The sequence below is a fragment of the Solanum lycopersicum genome, chromosome 1, assembly GCF_036512215.1.
Source record: "Solanum lycopersicum chromosome 1, SLM_r2.1".
Lineage (NCBI taxonomy): Eukaryota > Viridiplantae > Streptophyta > Magnoliopsida > Solanales > Solanaceae > Solanum > Solanum lycopersicum.
This window is the reverse complement of record NC_090800.1, coordinates 90,490,341-90,503,681: the sequence shown is the minus strand read 5'-3', so window position 1 is coordinate 90,503,681 and position 13,341 is coordinate 90,490,341. Positions and strand designations below refer to the sequence as shown.

At 29.6% G+C, this 13,341-nt stretch overlaps 3 protein-coding genes across 3 annotated transcripts; 1 reads left to right on the top strand and 2 right to left on the bottom strand.

Annotated features, from left to right (window-relative positions):
* Nucleotides 1-2,726: 2,726 nt before the first annotated feature.
* On the top strand, nt 2,727-5,493 carry LOC138347296 (uncharacterized). Its single transcript, XM_069295267.1, has 5 exons — nt 2,727-2,913; nt 3,156-3,309; nt 3,701-4,251; nt 4,444-4,934; nt 5,200-5,493. The coding sequence occupies exons 1-5, from the start codon at nt 2,727-2,729 to the stop codon at nt 5,491-5,493; spliced, it is 1,677 nt and encodes a 558-aa protein (XP_069151368.1).
* Nucleotides 5,494-6,519: 1,026 nt separating this feature from the next.
* On the bottom strand, nt 6,520-7,419 carry LOC138340772 (uncharacterized). Its single transcript, XM_069292939.1, has 2 exons — nt 6,844-7,419; nt 6,520-6,768 (listed from the first exon to the last, which is right to left on the bottom strand). The coding sequence occupies exons 1-2, from the start codon at nt 7,173-7,175 to the stop codon at nt 6,540-6,542; spliced, it is 561 nt and encodes a 186-aa protein (XP_069149040.1). The 5' UTR covers nt 7,176-7,419; the 3' UTR covers nt 6,520-6,539.
* Nucleotides 7,420-8,853: 1,434 nt separating this feature from the next.
* On the bottom strand, nt 8,854-11,377 carry LOC104645472 (uncharacterized). The gene is made up of 4 exons (XM_026028967.2): nt 11,261-11,377; nt 9,763-10,575; nt 9,138-9,650; nt 8,854-9,070 (listed from the first exon to the last, which is right to left on the bottom strand). The coding sequence occupies exons 1-4, from the start codon at nt 11,375-11,377 to the stop codon at nt 8,921-8,923; spliced, it is 1,593 nt and encodes a 530-aa protein (XP_025884752.2). The 3' UTR covers nt 8,854-8,920.
* Nucleotides 11,378-13,341: the final 1,964 nt, after the last annotated feature.

Here is a 13,341-nt window from a genome sequence, read left to right as displayed (position 1 = left end):
AAACATATTTTCACAAACATTCAAAACTACTTAGCAGGTATAGAATATGAATCATATATTTACATTGAAACTTGACAACAAGGATGAATATTGACGCACGAATTTAATCAAAATTTAGTAGAGTGTTTGATGATTTTCCGTTGACAAAATGAGATACAATATGTTAAAATACTTCTATCTGGACAAAGTTTTACAATATATACATAAAACTCATATGTAAAGATACTAAACCAATTTTTACTTGTACTTTATTAAATAAATGTGGACCAATGAATCAATCAACAAGTACCTTAAAGCTTTATATTGTTTATACACTGTATACCAAATGTGTATACACATGTATATATGAATTCAATGGCAATAATGAATAGCTTAAAGCTTAAGATACAGTCTGTTTAAATTTCTAAGACTAGAAAAGGTTGTAATAGTTTTGATATTTGAGTATTAAGAGAATGTCTAGAAAAACTAATTTTATATATATATATATATATATATATATCTTCTATAAAAAACTAATTAATTAAATATTAGTTACATAGATAAATAATTTTATTTCATTTACAATTTACTGAGTATGTAGTAAGGTTCGCTATCGGGTTTTTTAACCTCGTTTTGTAGCTTTACTAACTAAACATCATATGATAGAGGAAAGCAGAGTTACATAGATAGATAGTTTTATTTCATTTTCAGTTTACTGAGTTTGTAGTAAGGTTTGCTATTGGGTTTTTTTATCTCGTTTTGTAGCTTTATTAACTAGACATCATATATATGATTGTCCTATAAGGTACTAAAAAAATCTCTCCTCAAATATTAACAAAAATTTGCTCATGTTTTCAAGTGTTCATTATGAATCACATTAAACAATGTCAATCAATTGGAACATGCTTGAGATTTTATAGATCTATATGTTGAAAGTTTAAAAACATATTGACCCCATCAATTTGAACACTAATTAACTTTTAAGTTGGCTCAGGGAGCTTGTAAGCAACAATAATATTGACCCAAACAAAATATGGACACACATAAATTCTATTGGAACATTTATGTCTCAAAAACGAAAAGGTTCTACTGGTGAAAGATATGCAATGTTCAGCACTTAGAATGTGACTAGAATTTAAAGAAATTATAACTTATGGCTAACTCTTAAATAACACAATTTAAAGTGACAATGTGGTACATCCTTTGTCTAAGAATAAATTGTGATTCAGTGGTCAAACAAGTTCTATATTATTCATTAAAAAAATGATCATTTTGTATTTGCTGTTGGTTTATAGATACAAATTTAAAAATTATTTTATTATTAAGCAAATGTTGTGACCCTTCGATTTGTCTGTTGGTTTCTTATTTATTCTAAAATTAAATATAAAATTCGCGCAAAAGTTACTGAGTTTTCGAAAGCTCCCATCCATTTTCCCTTGGTCGTCTTATTTAACTTGCTAGTACCCGTTTTATATTTAATTTTGTATGAATATCATTAAGTAACTTGCACGCAAAAGAGTATGCTTCTGAAATTTTAATAAATTTTAACACATGTATCAATATTGAGAACAAACATATATGAAAAAATTAATGACTATAGTTTAGGGGTTTATATAATTGAATAAATACAATTATATTAATTACGCTACATAGCTATAATTATGATGGCTATCTGATTGTATTCGTTGTATAAAAGGTAAGTTTTTATTATATACTGGTATACAACTACAATTATAATGCACCAATTAAGATGTTTTTGTTTTTAAAATGTGAAGAACTTAAATTACATCCGAACTCGCAAACTTTCATTATTAAACTACCATCCAAACTTTAAATTATAATAAAGTACGGATGTATACACCAAAACATTTATACTTAAAATTATCAAATTGCACCTAAGATTTTCCTTCAAAATCATGAGATGTGTTGTGATTCGTATGTATTTGCTAGTGCTGATTCAATAGAACAATTTAATACATACCATCTGCTTTTCTATATACATATTTATCAAATTGTATGAATTTAATTATCGTATATATTTAGCAAATGGAAACTAAAAATATACATAGAATACAAACAATATGATTAAACATATAAATACAATTGCTATACCAATGAATACAGCTATTATGGGATACAATGAAAAAAATATTTGTTGTTGATATCAAATGTATTCATTTATCAAAATATTCATATATTAACTAATCAACAATATAAACATGTTTATACTTGAATACAAATGGATTATGCGAATGTGAATACAACTTTATTCTTATTTACCATCTTTGATTGTGTGCTTTCGGTGTGGATGGAGGCAGAAAACATGGGATTGTTTGTGGAATACATGAAGTTTTTTTGATATTAATAAGTATAAATTTAAGAAATTCCATAGTGTAATTTAATAATTACATTCTGTCCCGACAAGTTTAGTAATTACAAAAAATCCCTTAAAATTACTGAGCTGTGATACTTTAGAATGTAATGATACATGGTAAATGATACATGGTAACTTAAAACTGTTAAGAAAAAATAGGGGATAAAAACGGTAACTTTAATGTTGTTATTGAAACAGCTTAATTTGTGGTAACAAATCATTAATCAGCATTAAATCAGCACTTAATTGGATATTAATTTCAAAATTTGAAAATCAAAGATTGTATCAGTTATTTTGAAAACAATTTTTTTTAAACAGTCTGTTAAAATAGGAGCTACCAAAATTTTGTTGTTGTTGCAGTGGGTTTTTGAAGATGAATACTTCGATTTTGATGAGACATTCCGGAATTTGGGTGAACGAATTGCAGTATGAAAGTTACAAAATTGATGGATTCGTTGTTGGAGATTCAATTTCGTTTTCTAATCTCAAAGCAGCAATTGCGGCCGAGTTGGATATTGATGTATCAAGGAAAGAAATTGAAATTCGATACATTGTAGAAGGTAACTCCTGTCCGATGAAACTTAAGAACGATATGAGTGTTAAACTATATTTTGAAATGAAAAAAACGAGCCTGGATTTTCAATATATCCATTATGTATTGACACAATTGAGAAGAATAGTGGTACTGTACATAACTTTGATGGAAGAAGTGGAGAAATAACGTGTGTAGAAGGCACAACAAATGATACACAGGCTTTGGCAATAGTTGAAAATAGCTTATTTGAGTCACATGAAAATGCAGAAGTGAGAGTTGCAAATGTTATAATCAATTCAGATATTGTTGATGTGAAGACAGGTCTGATATACAAGGATAAAGCAACACTTGTAGATGTGATGACGAAATATAAGATAAAGAACAACTTCAATTGCAAAGTGAAGAGGTCTGATCAACAAAGGTATGACAGTGTTTTGATATTTTAATGTATCATGTGTTGTTTTATAATTTAATTAGTACATGAAACATTACTGTTCTATATGAAAACCTGCATGTTTCATATATTATTTTATAATCTAATGTATCATCATTTCAGGAATTTTTTTTTGATACATTGAAATAACTATATTTGATACTTGAAAGTACTACTACTGATATAATAAGGACTGTATCAGTTTAAACAGTCATATCACAAATAGTGGATAATTTTCAATAAATTTTGATACTTTTCTTAAAAATTGGTTGATACTTTTCATGTGATACATTGTTTGATTACTTTAAACATTATTGTTGAATATATTATATATGATGCATTTTATATGTGTATTAATATGCTTAAAAAATGTACGCAGCTATGTGTTGGTATGCTTTTCAGACAAATGTGGTTGGACTATGAAGGCGTCGTGCAGGAAAAAATCTGATATATTCATTGTTAGAAATTTCAATAGTGAACATACGTGTCCGATGAGGGAGAGGGTATTAACCAAAGTCCAAGCAACTGTGGGATTTGTAAGTGGAGTGACAGCTCTAAAATTGGTCAATTATAAACGAATTTATACACCAAGAGATATAATTGATGATATTAGAGAATATTATGGTGTTGAAATATCTTACCAGCAAGCATGGCGTGCTAAAGAACGTGCACTCTCCATGATTAGGGGAAAACCATCTGCAGGATATAGACGGATGCCGCGATACATACACATGTTAAAAACTGTGTATCCAGATTCTTATATAAGAATGCATAAGACTGAAGAGGATGAATTTATGTATCTGTTCATTGCCTTAAGACCATTCATTAGGGGATTTAAATACTGCAAACCAGTAGTTGTTGTGGATGGTGCATATCTGAGTGGAGCTTACAAAGGGACATTTGTATCAGCAAGCACACTTGATGGCGCAGGTATTTTTTATTTATAGTAATGATGTCTTTTTATATATTAAGTATCAAATAATATAATGTGTGTGTAATCAGGTTGCATATTTCCATTGGCATATGGTGTTGTTGACACCGAAAATGATTGTTCGTGGACATGATTTTTCGAACAGTTCAAACATGCATTTGGCGATAGAAAAGATATGTGTGTTGTTTCAGATAGAAATGAGAGTATCATGAAGAGTGTAAGGATTGTGTTCCCCGATGTACCTCATTATGCATGCATCTGGCATCTTTGGAAGAATGTATGTGGAAACTTCAAAAGGAGCAGAAAGGCCATAAGTGATCTATTCTACTCTATGGCCAAGGCATATAGAAAGAAAGATTTTGATAAGTTGATGGCTAAGGTTGATAGAATTGATCACAGGGTTAAGGAGTACCTTGAATATGCAGGTTACGAAAAGTGGTCAAGAGTTCATGCAACAGTAAACAGAGGTAGAATGATGACTTCAAACATTGCAGAATGTATCAATGGTTGTCTTGTTGAAGCACGCCAATTAACTATATTAGAATTCTTGGAAGAGGTTAGAATTCTTTTTGGATCTTGGCATTGCAAAAACAGAGAAGTAGCCTCATACACAAAGGACACATTAGGTAGAAAATTTGAGGAATTGTTGATTATAAACGCGGCTAAAAGTTCAAAAATGGAGGTATGTATCATTATATAATACTTTATATTATATGTATCTAATTCTGTGTATTATTATGATTTTTTTAACATGATTTGATTTTTAAAAGTTATATATTTAAAATTTTTAATGTACACGGGTTGTTCCATCATCTGAGTTTATTTTCTCAGTTTATGAAAATGGAAGAAGATATATTGTTTGTCTTGAGCGGAAAGTATGTTGTTGTGGTAGATTTCAACTAGATGAGATACCTTGTTCACATGCAATCGCTGTATTGAAAAAAAAGAATGTCACCGATATGAATCCGTATTGCTCTGATTATTACAAGCCTGATGCGTTGGCAAAAACATATGAAATTCCAATGGTGCCAATGCCAGATAAGAAAGATTGGTCAGATCCTAAACACGTGGTAGCTGAAACTGTGTATCCACCTAGATACAGAAGATCATCTGGACGACCAAGAAAAAGAAGAAGAAAGAATGCAGATGAAAAGATTTCGGTGAACACAAACTGTTGTGGACAATGTGGACAAGAAGGGCACAACAGAAGAACTTGTACTTTCTACCCAAAAGAGAAGTGAATTAGTCGTAATGTTTCTATGATATCAAGAATAATTTATAACGTAAACATTTTAATGAATTTCAGTTTTCATTAGAACTGCAAAATGAACACTTTGTGTTTAGATAAATAAACGTACAAACATGTGGTAATTAAATTTGAAGTTGTGCTTATGATTATAAATACTTTTTCTTATTATTGGTGTTGATAAATATACTTGTGTCAATATTTGTTTTGAATATATAAATCTTATGCTACAGTAAGATAAATAATTTAAGAATTAATAGGTAACATAATGTACATGATACATATGGTTTATCTAGTGTATCATGTACTTTTATTGTGTGTTTTTGGTACACATTGTTTATATAATGTATCATGTACTTTTAGTGTGTATCATTGGTTTGCACAATGATACATCTCCATTAGATAAAAAAAATAAAAAATTGTTGAGGTTATTGTGTACTTTAGAATGACTATAAATCATGTATCATGTGAATTTATATAATTTAACTTGTGTAATGCTTTTTTTGTTATGCTTTTATTGAAATATACAGTAAATAACTTTCCTTTAAAAAAATAATACCAATTCATATGAATATGCTATTCAATTTACCTAAATATTTTGAAAAATTTAAGGATTAGAGTGTAACATATTGTACATTATACATACGGTTTAATCAATGTATCAGTTATTTTTAGTGTGTGTTTGGTACATATGTATCATTTGGTTTTGGCAGTGTATCATCTCGATTAAATAAAAAATTTAAAAATCTTTATGTCTATGTTTAATTATAAATACTTTGATTATACTTTATTAAATGATTTAAACTTGGTTTTGGCAGTATATTTATTATGTCTATGTTTAATTAAAAATTTAAAAATCTTTATGTCTATCATTTGATATTTATATTTTCAATAAAAACAAATTTGTTACGTAATATGAAAAAAAATATTCATGTAAATTGACAAAACCAAAAAAATAACATTAAAAAGGATAAAAATAGTTGTTCAATAACATATAAAAATAATAAATATAACATGAAAACATTGTTTTATCATGAAATGCTACACTATGTGAACTAAATCTTCTTCTGGTGGTGGTGTGACTACGCCCCTGGATTTTGGTGGATCATCATTGTCGCTAACATATCCGCACTTAGCCTTTTCACTTCCATAACTCCACAGCAATGCTCCATATCTTTGACGCAGGTAATCAGGATTAAAATCAGCATAAGATATATTGATTTGGTCACTGATATACTCGGCAAATGCAGTAACATATAACCCACAGTCTCTACAAAAAATACAGAATAAATTAAAAACTTAATGATACATTAAAAAGGGCAAATGAAAAATTCTTGATACTTACAGGCTATCGCTTTCCTGTGTAGGGATATCTTGTGCAAATTCTATCATGAAAGGAACTTGAGGCTCCAGAAGTGAGCCATTATTGTTGTCTTTATATGCTTGACAATCAGCAAATTTTGTGCGTTCATTTTCTTCAAAAAATTCACTGTCAAGTAGGTATGAAGGAAGCATTTTAGACAACATCTTGATCTCATGGGGAATTGTTTGTTTCCTTGTGCTAATTGATGAGTCAAAAACCCTTATCAACCTGTTTTTCAACTCAACAACAGCCAACACCCAATGGAATTCTTGATCACAGTTAATTGGGATGTAGACCTCATCTACAAGATCCATGGTAAAGCAGCTAGTATTCCAAACCCTTTGATGATGTTAATTATTGACCTCTCATGTACAGATACAACTGAAGCGCGATCAATATGTTCTTGTGTAGTAAGACTATCATCATCATCGTCCATGTAATATCTATCATAACAGTTTTTTACATGTGACATGAACAAACAGTGGGTTGTTGTGTATCTATATTGATCCATGCTGCAAAGTTTTGATTTTTTACGAAGGTAGTAAAAAATCACATCGATGTGCTATAAACAAAATGAAAACAGAGTAAGAAATTATTTACATCTAAACAATATAAAAAAAGAAATATAATTATGTGAATATAGTATGATACTTTTGCAAATTAAATAGTATGATACTTATACAGAATGTATCATTGCTAATTAAATAGTATGATACTTATACAGAATGTATCATGATGTTATAATATAGTTATGACTGATACATATTTCATAAATAGTTTAATATTTTACCTCATCAGACTAACATTTGTTTGGCTGTGACATGGCATAAAACCAATTCTTGTTCATTGGAAAAGCAACAACAAAGTCCATCATCGTAAATCCAAAAGAAGAAGATCTTGATCTGTATTTATCGTCCGATGGGTTCCTGCATATATGATACATAAGTTTTCAACGTATGTACATGATACATAACACTGACTTATTTACAGTTTTTATATAACAAAGTATCATGAATTAATTGTATATAAAATGATTACTCCTAACACTGAGAAAAAAATGTACAAAACTTACTTATTGTTATGATTTTTTAGAAGCCCCCTCAACAACCAATTCATGTAATCCTCAATAAGTTTCGGCGAAACTTTATCTGCAATGCCACATCCTTCGAACGGGAAATGGAGTCGAGCCATATCCTTCAATTTCTCTTTTCCCTTCTCGCTTGACCCAAAAGAAGTACAATATGGAGATTGAATCCTTCTCGAGGGCATTCTATTTCTATGCGCAGGAGTGACTGCATCAGTTTTAACAGCAATCTCCGTTATTGGAATATCAGTGGGTAATTGACTGTCGGTCAACAAGTACTGGCTGCTAGTTATATTCTGTGGATCGTAAGAATATAATGGTCTAGCATTGGTAGCATCTTTACCCAAATCTTTGATAAGCGCATCTATTGCTGCTTGAGTTGATGGCGATATTGTTGTTGAAGTTGAAGAATCCTGTGTAATATGAAGTAATGATTTTTAGAATAAATTTGTGTGTAATGAAATTGTGTGTCATAAATCAAAATTGAAAAATGTACCGATGAATCCGTTGTTATTTTTTCGGGCAACACATGAGGGATGTTGTGATGAACATTGTCATCAACGGCTTGGTCCATGATATGTTTCTTTAAATCTTGGTGCGACTGATGTGCGTCACCATCCTGAATATGCAGTTTTGAAATAAAAACTGTTAAAATAATTTGTGCTGATACGTAACATTGATTACAATCACATGATACATAGTATTAAGTAAATATGCATGATACATGACAGAATATAAAATGATAAAAAAAATGATCACGATACAAAGCATTGACTATATGTGCATGATACACAACATACCCAATGTATCATAAACATTACCTTTGGATTATCACTGACTATTTGTTCACCCTCATTTACGGAAACACCAACACCATCCATATCGACATCCCCTGCATCGTCGACGATATGATGCTCACCATTTTTACCAGAAAAATCACCACCATCCTCAGCTACGCCACCCATATCATCGAGATCAACTGGTATTTGTTGAGATTGTTTGTTTGTCAGACTGAAATGTGCTTGTATCAGCCTGAAAATTGATGTTCTCTTTTCTAATAGATTGCATCAGCTGGGAGTGATTTGCTTTTATCAAAATAATCAGTTCCTCAAATTTCTTGTCAACCTAAAAATTGTAGATACATTTAGGATAAATAAAAGTTTGTTTAAAAATAACAAAATAATTTACTTACGTAAGTTTTCAAATGTCCTTTCAACTCTTCAATATGAGGAATTATATTGTTGACATTCTGTGAATCTGCATATCCATGAACATCAGCAGCCGGGTTCTGAGAAACGTCTGGAACAGAACCATGTACATCAGCAGCCGATTTCGGTGACACTTGTGGAACAGAACCATGTACATCATCAGCATTCGAATGTTGAGGCAGACTTGACATGGAAACATGTACATCATCATCCGGTGTCGGAGACACATTTGATTGATCAGGCTGTTTCTGTTCTGACACCTTCTTTTTTTGAATAATCGATTTTTTTCTTCTTTTTGGCGGTGGTGAAGGAGATGTATCAGACACTCTAGAATATGTCCTCAATAACTGTTCGGGCGGTTTTGTGGAGAAATCATCTAAATCATCTTCTTCGTTTGGTTGTACTAATGGTATTGATGTAGAATGAGCATGTTCAACTTGAGCAATATCAAAAGCTTCAATTTCCTTTGCTGTTGGGACAATGTTTGAACATGCATTCTAAATGTATCACAAACACATAAGATAATTTAACTGTTAGATACAGTAATAATTCATAATGTATCACAAAGACATAAATAACGATATTCCATATACAAAAATAAAATTTTACCTCTTGGAAAATGGTAGACATAAGCATTTCAAACTTTGCCTTTTCAGACACAACTCTCCAATTGCATATTCTTGGGATGACATTGCGTTCTCTCACAGCTATTTCTGAATTTAAATTGGATGCACATTCGTAGATCCAAACATTTAGTGCATATGGCATCCCATATAATCGGTACAACTTTTTACTAACGTCAAAATCCTGTCTAAGTGAACCCATTAGTTTGGAAAATGATAACTGACCCCAAGGAAAATGTTGATATCTACCATCTTCAACCATTAGAAAGTCGACAATAGATATCGCTGTATTATCAAGAGTAGCTAATACAAATGTATGAATAAAGAACAGTATAGACATTTGGAGTGCATCCTGATTGCTCTCCCAATTACCCATCTTAAACCTTTGAACTAGTTGATGTTTTGTAACACTATTGACTGCACCAAGGAAATACTTTTTAAAAAGCATACAATCAGTTTGTTCTGGGTATTTGAAATCATTGGTATTTCCTCTGACCTTAAGTCCTGTTAATAATGCAAATTCATCTATACTAAATTTCAGGACACACCCGTTGGAATGTCTAATATGCAACACATTAGGGTTGCTTTGTTCCAATTCTAAAAGCAATAAGCACTTAGTTATTTGGCCCTGAAAATTACATTTAGAAATGTCTAAAAAGGGTCCAAAAATTGTATCCTTGAACATTTGGATAACATTGTCCCCTACGTATTTTTCAAAGTCCTTTAGGAAATTGTTGTTAAAATTGACAGCAAACCTTATGGGATGTGTTGGTATCTTTTTAATCTTGTACTTCAGTGGCTGCAATTTGAAAATAAAACCGCAAATTAAAACGATATAGAAATATAACTACTAAATAAAACAACTAATAACTTACTGATACATGGTTTCAGTTTTCAGAATTTCATACTACATGAAAAACATGTGATACATGTCTATAACATGTATCAGTGAATTAAATAAAACATTATAACATGTGAGACATGTCTAATACATGTATCATAAACAGCGACTAAGCAACATACACAAAGAATCTATATGTATCATCAACTATATCTGATGAATCATTTATTAAAACTTAGTGAATGATACATTATAACAAATTTCAAAATATGTATCAGTACATCAACTAAACAACTAATACCTTACTGATACATTATATCATTCAGGAATTCATACTACATGCAAAACATGTGATACATAGCTACTACATGTATCAGTACATTGACTAAACAATGTACACACATATTCTACATGTATCATCAAGCACAGTTTATACTTTACTACACTTATTGAATGATACATTATAATAATTTTCAAAAACTTAATGATACATATAAAATATTATGAAACACAACAAATTCACGTATCAGTTGACCATCTAAAACACTATACACCCTTTTTCAAATGTATCAGCAAGCACACTTGATTCCTTAAAAATTTTACTAATTTAAACAACACCATTTTTAAGTACCAAAATACTAACCCGAGATAATGTAGGCCTAACAACAGTGTTTGCTGCTTCTTTTTTCCTTTTTTGTTGTATTTTTACAACCTTTGATGTTTCGCCATGGTCTTTGTTTGAATCCTTTTGAAGATTCATAGGATCATGCAAAGACTTTTTCCTATTTTCTTTCCAATTATCATCGTCGGAATCATATATCCTTCTATTAATTGACGGATCCATTACTATGATGTAATAGAACAATTAACAAAAACAAAAAAGAGAAGAATATACGAATTGATGATGAATTAACTATAAAAAGGGTCTGGGTTCATACGATTCAAGATTAGGAAGAAATAGTCGAATATGGATTAAGAATAAAAAGAAGAAAATAAAAAAAATATGCTAGGTTGAGAAGATTCAAAATTAGGAAGAAAGAGTGGAATGAAGACGATTAAGGAAAAAAAAGGAAGTGAAAGTTGACGTTGGTAAGAACAAAAGGGTAGAAGGCACTGAAGATACCCTGCTTCCTGATTTTTTGAATTTTGAAATTCAAAATTTCAAAATTTGTTCTTTTATTTAAATTTAATTAAATTTAATAATTCAAAATCAAAAAGGTGATTAAAAGGTTGAGTGTTTAAATGGATAAAATTTAAAATTAAAAAACTGATTTAAGAGGTTGAGTGTTTTAATGGATAAAAAATAGGCATTAAAATTGGTAAATGTGTATTATAGGAGAGAGAGTGTAATGTATCTAAAAACTTACACTAAAATAAAAAAAAAAGGGAATTATGTAATATTTAAAAAAAGTAGGGAAAATTGGAGAATATAAAAATTATAGTTGTGTATTTAAGTTATTTTTCCTATTAATAATGAAGTCTAGGCCTGTCAGGAGCGTTAAGAAGTTTCACATCGAAAAATTAACAAAAATTTATCTATTTTTATGAAAATATTTTAGAACTTTGAATGAAATTACTTAATTATTCTAATAAATAAATAAAAAAATTCCAACTATATACAAGGTTATGTTGATGGTTGTTATATTAGCTTGAGATTTGTTGTTTATTTTAAAATATAAGACCAACAAACGAGTAATATTCAAGTTTGATCTGATGTAAGATAACTTGTAGATATGTAATACAGGAGAACTTAAAGTTACTCAACTATAGTTTATATATTTATATTTTTTTTGTTGATTTCTATCGTGCAATATTTCTTTTATGTTTCTTTTCGTTTATTTGTTTCAAATTATTTTTACGTTTTTTATGTACTTCTTTACTTGTATTTTCAAAAATAAAATAAAATCTTACATTGTTTGCTGGGGCTTCTTTTCGATGGTTCTATAGTCATATTTGTAATTTGCCAAAAACTTTATAAATTTGCTAAGTTTCAGATATCATAGTTTTGTCTTTGTTGTTTTGCTCTAAATTTTATAAACCAAAAGAAGTTGAATATGAAAATTCCTTACAGGGAACATTTGAAAAGTTCAGGTCTGTTGTTCGATTGTCAATCAAAACTCCAAAAGTTTATTTGATAAAATTGTACACAATTTGTAAAATAGTGAGTAAAAGAGTAACAAAAAAAATGACCAAATATGACATAAGTCATATATGGAGGGCTTATGCATGGTGAAAAAATTAAATCATTTTATAGAAATTATATCACATGCGTATACTTTCTGGGTTTTTTAACGACCATCTCTTCAACCATTTTATTGCAACAACATGTTTGTGACTTTTTTTGTCTTTTTATTTTTGCAATGTAATTCAATCAATAATAAGGTATTTTCATGTAACTTTGTGATTGGAGAAGAACCACACAAAAACTGTATATGTCTTTAGCAAGTTACATTGTCATAAATACAGCTAGTAAATCATCAGAAGAAGTGAATACAATATTCATATATAGTGTGATTAACTTAATAATTTAATGAGTGCAAATAATACATGTAAAAGTTTTTTTAAAAAAGTTAAATTAAAAGTGTTTTGTTGTAACAATTTATTATGAATTAATTGTTTACTTTAATATCAAAAGAAATTTTTCGGATAAATTTAAGGAATTGACTGAATATTATGCATATAAATTATAAAAAAAAAATCTTACATATAAATATAATTATGATT

Excerpts from the sequence above, each read along its gene's own strand:
- LOC138347296 (XM_069295267.1), top strand. The coding sequence starts at position 2,727 with ATGAATACTTCGATTTTGATGAGACATTCCGGAATTTGGGTGAACGAA. Across the intron at positions 2,914-3,155 it reads AATTCGATACATTGTAGAAG|AAGTGAGAGTTGCAAATGTT; the intron begins GTAACTCCTGTC and ends ATGAAAATGCAG. Across the intron at positions 3,310-3,700 it reads AAGAGGTCTGATCAACAAAG|CTATGTGTTGGTATGCTTTT; the intron begins GTATGACAGTGT and ends AAATGTACGCAG.
- LOC104645472 (XM_026028967.2), bottom strand. The coding sequence starts at position 11,377 with ATGAATCTTCAAAAGGATTCAAACAAAGACCATGGCGAAACATCAAAG. Across the intron at positions 10,576-11,260 it reads TTAGGCCTACATTATCTCGG|CCACTGAAGTACAAGATTAA; the intron begins GTTAGTATTTTG and ends TTCAAATTGCAG. Across the intron at positions 9,071-9,137 it reads AAGGACATTTGAAAACTTAC|GTTGACAAGAAATTTGAGGA; the intron begins GTAAGTAAATTA and ends TACAATTTTTAG.
- LOC138340772 (XM_069292939.1), bottom strand. The coding sequence starts at position 7,175 with ATGGATCTTGTAGATGAGGTCTACATCCCAATTAACTGTGATCAAGAA. Across the intron at positions 6,769-6,843 it reads ACACAGGAAAGCGATAGCCT|AGACTGTGGGTTATATGTTA; the intron begins GTAAGTATCAAG and ends TATTTTTTGTAG.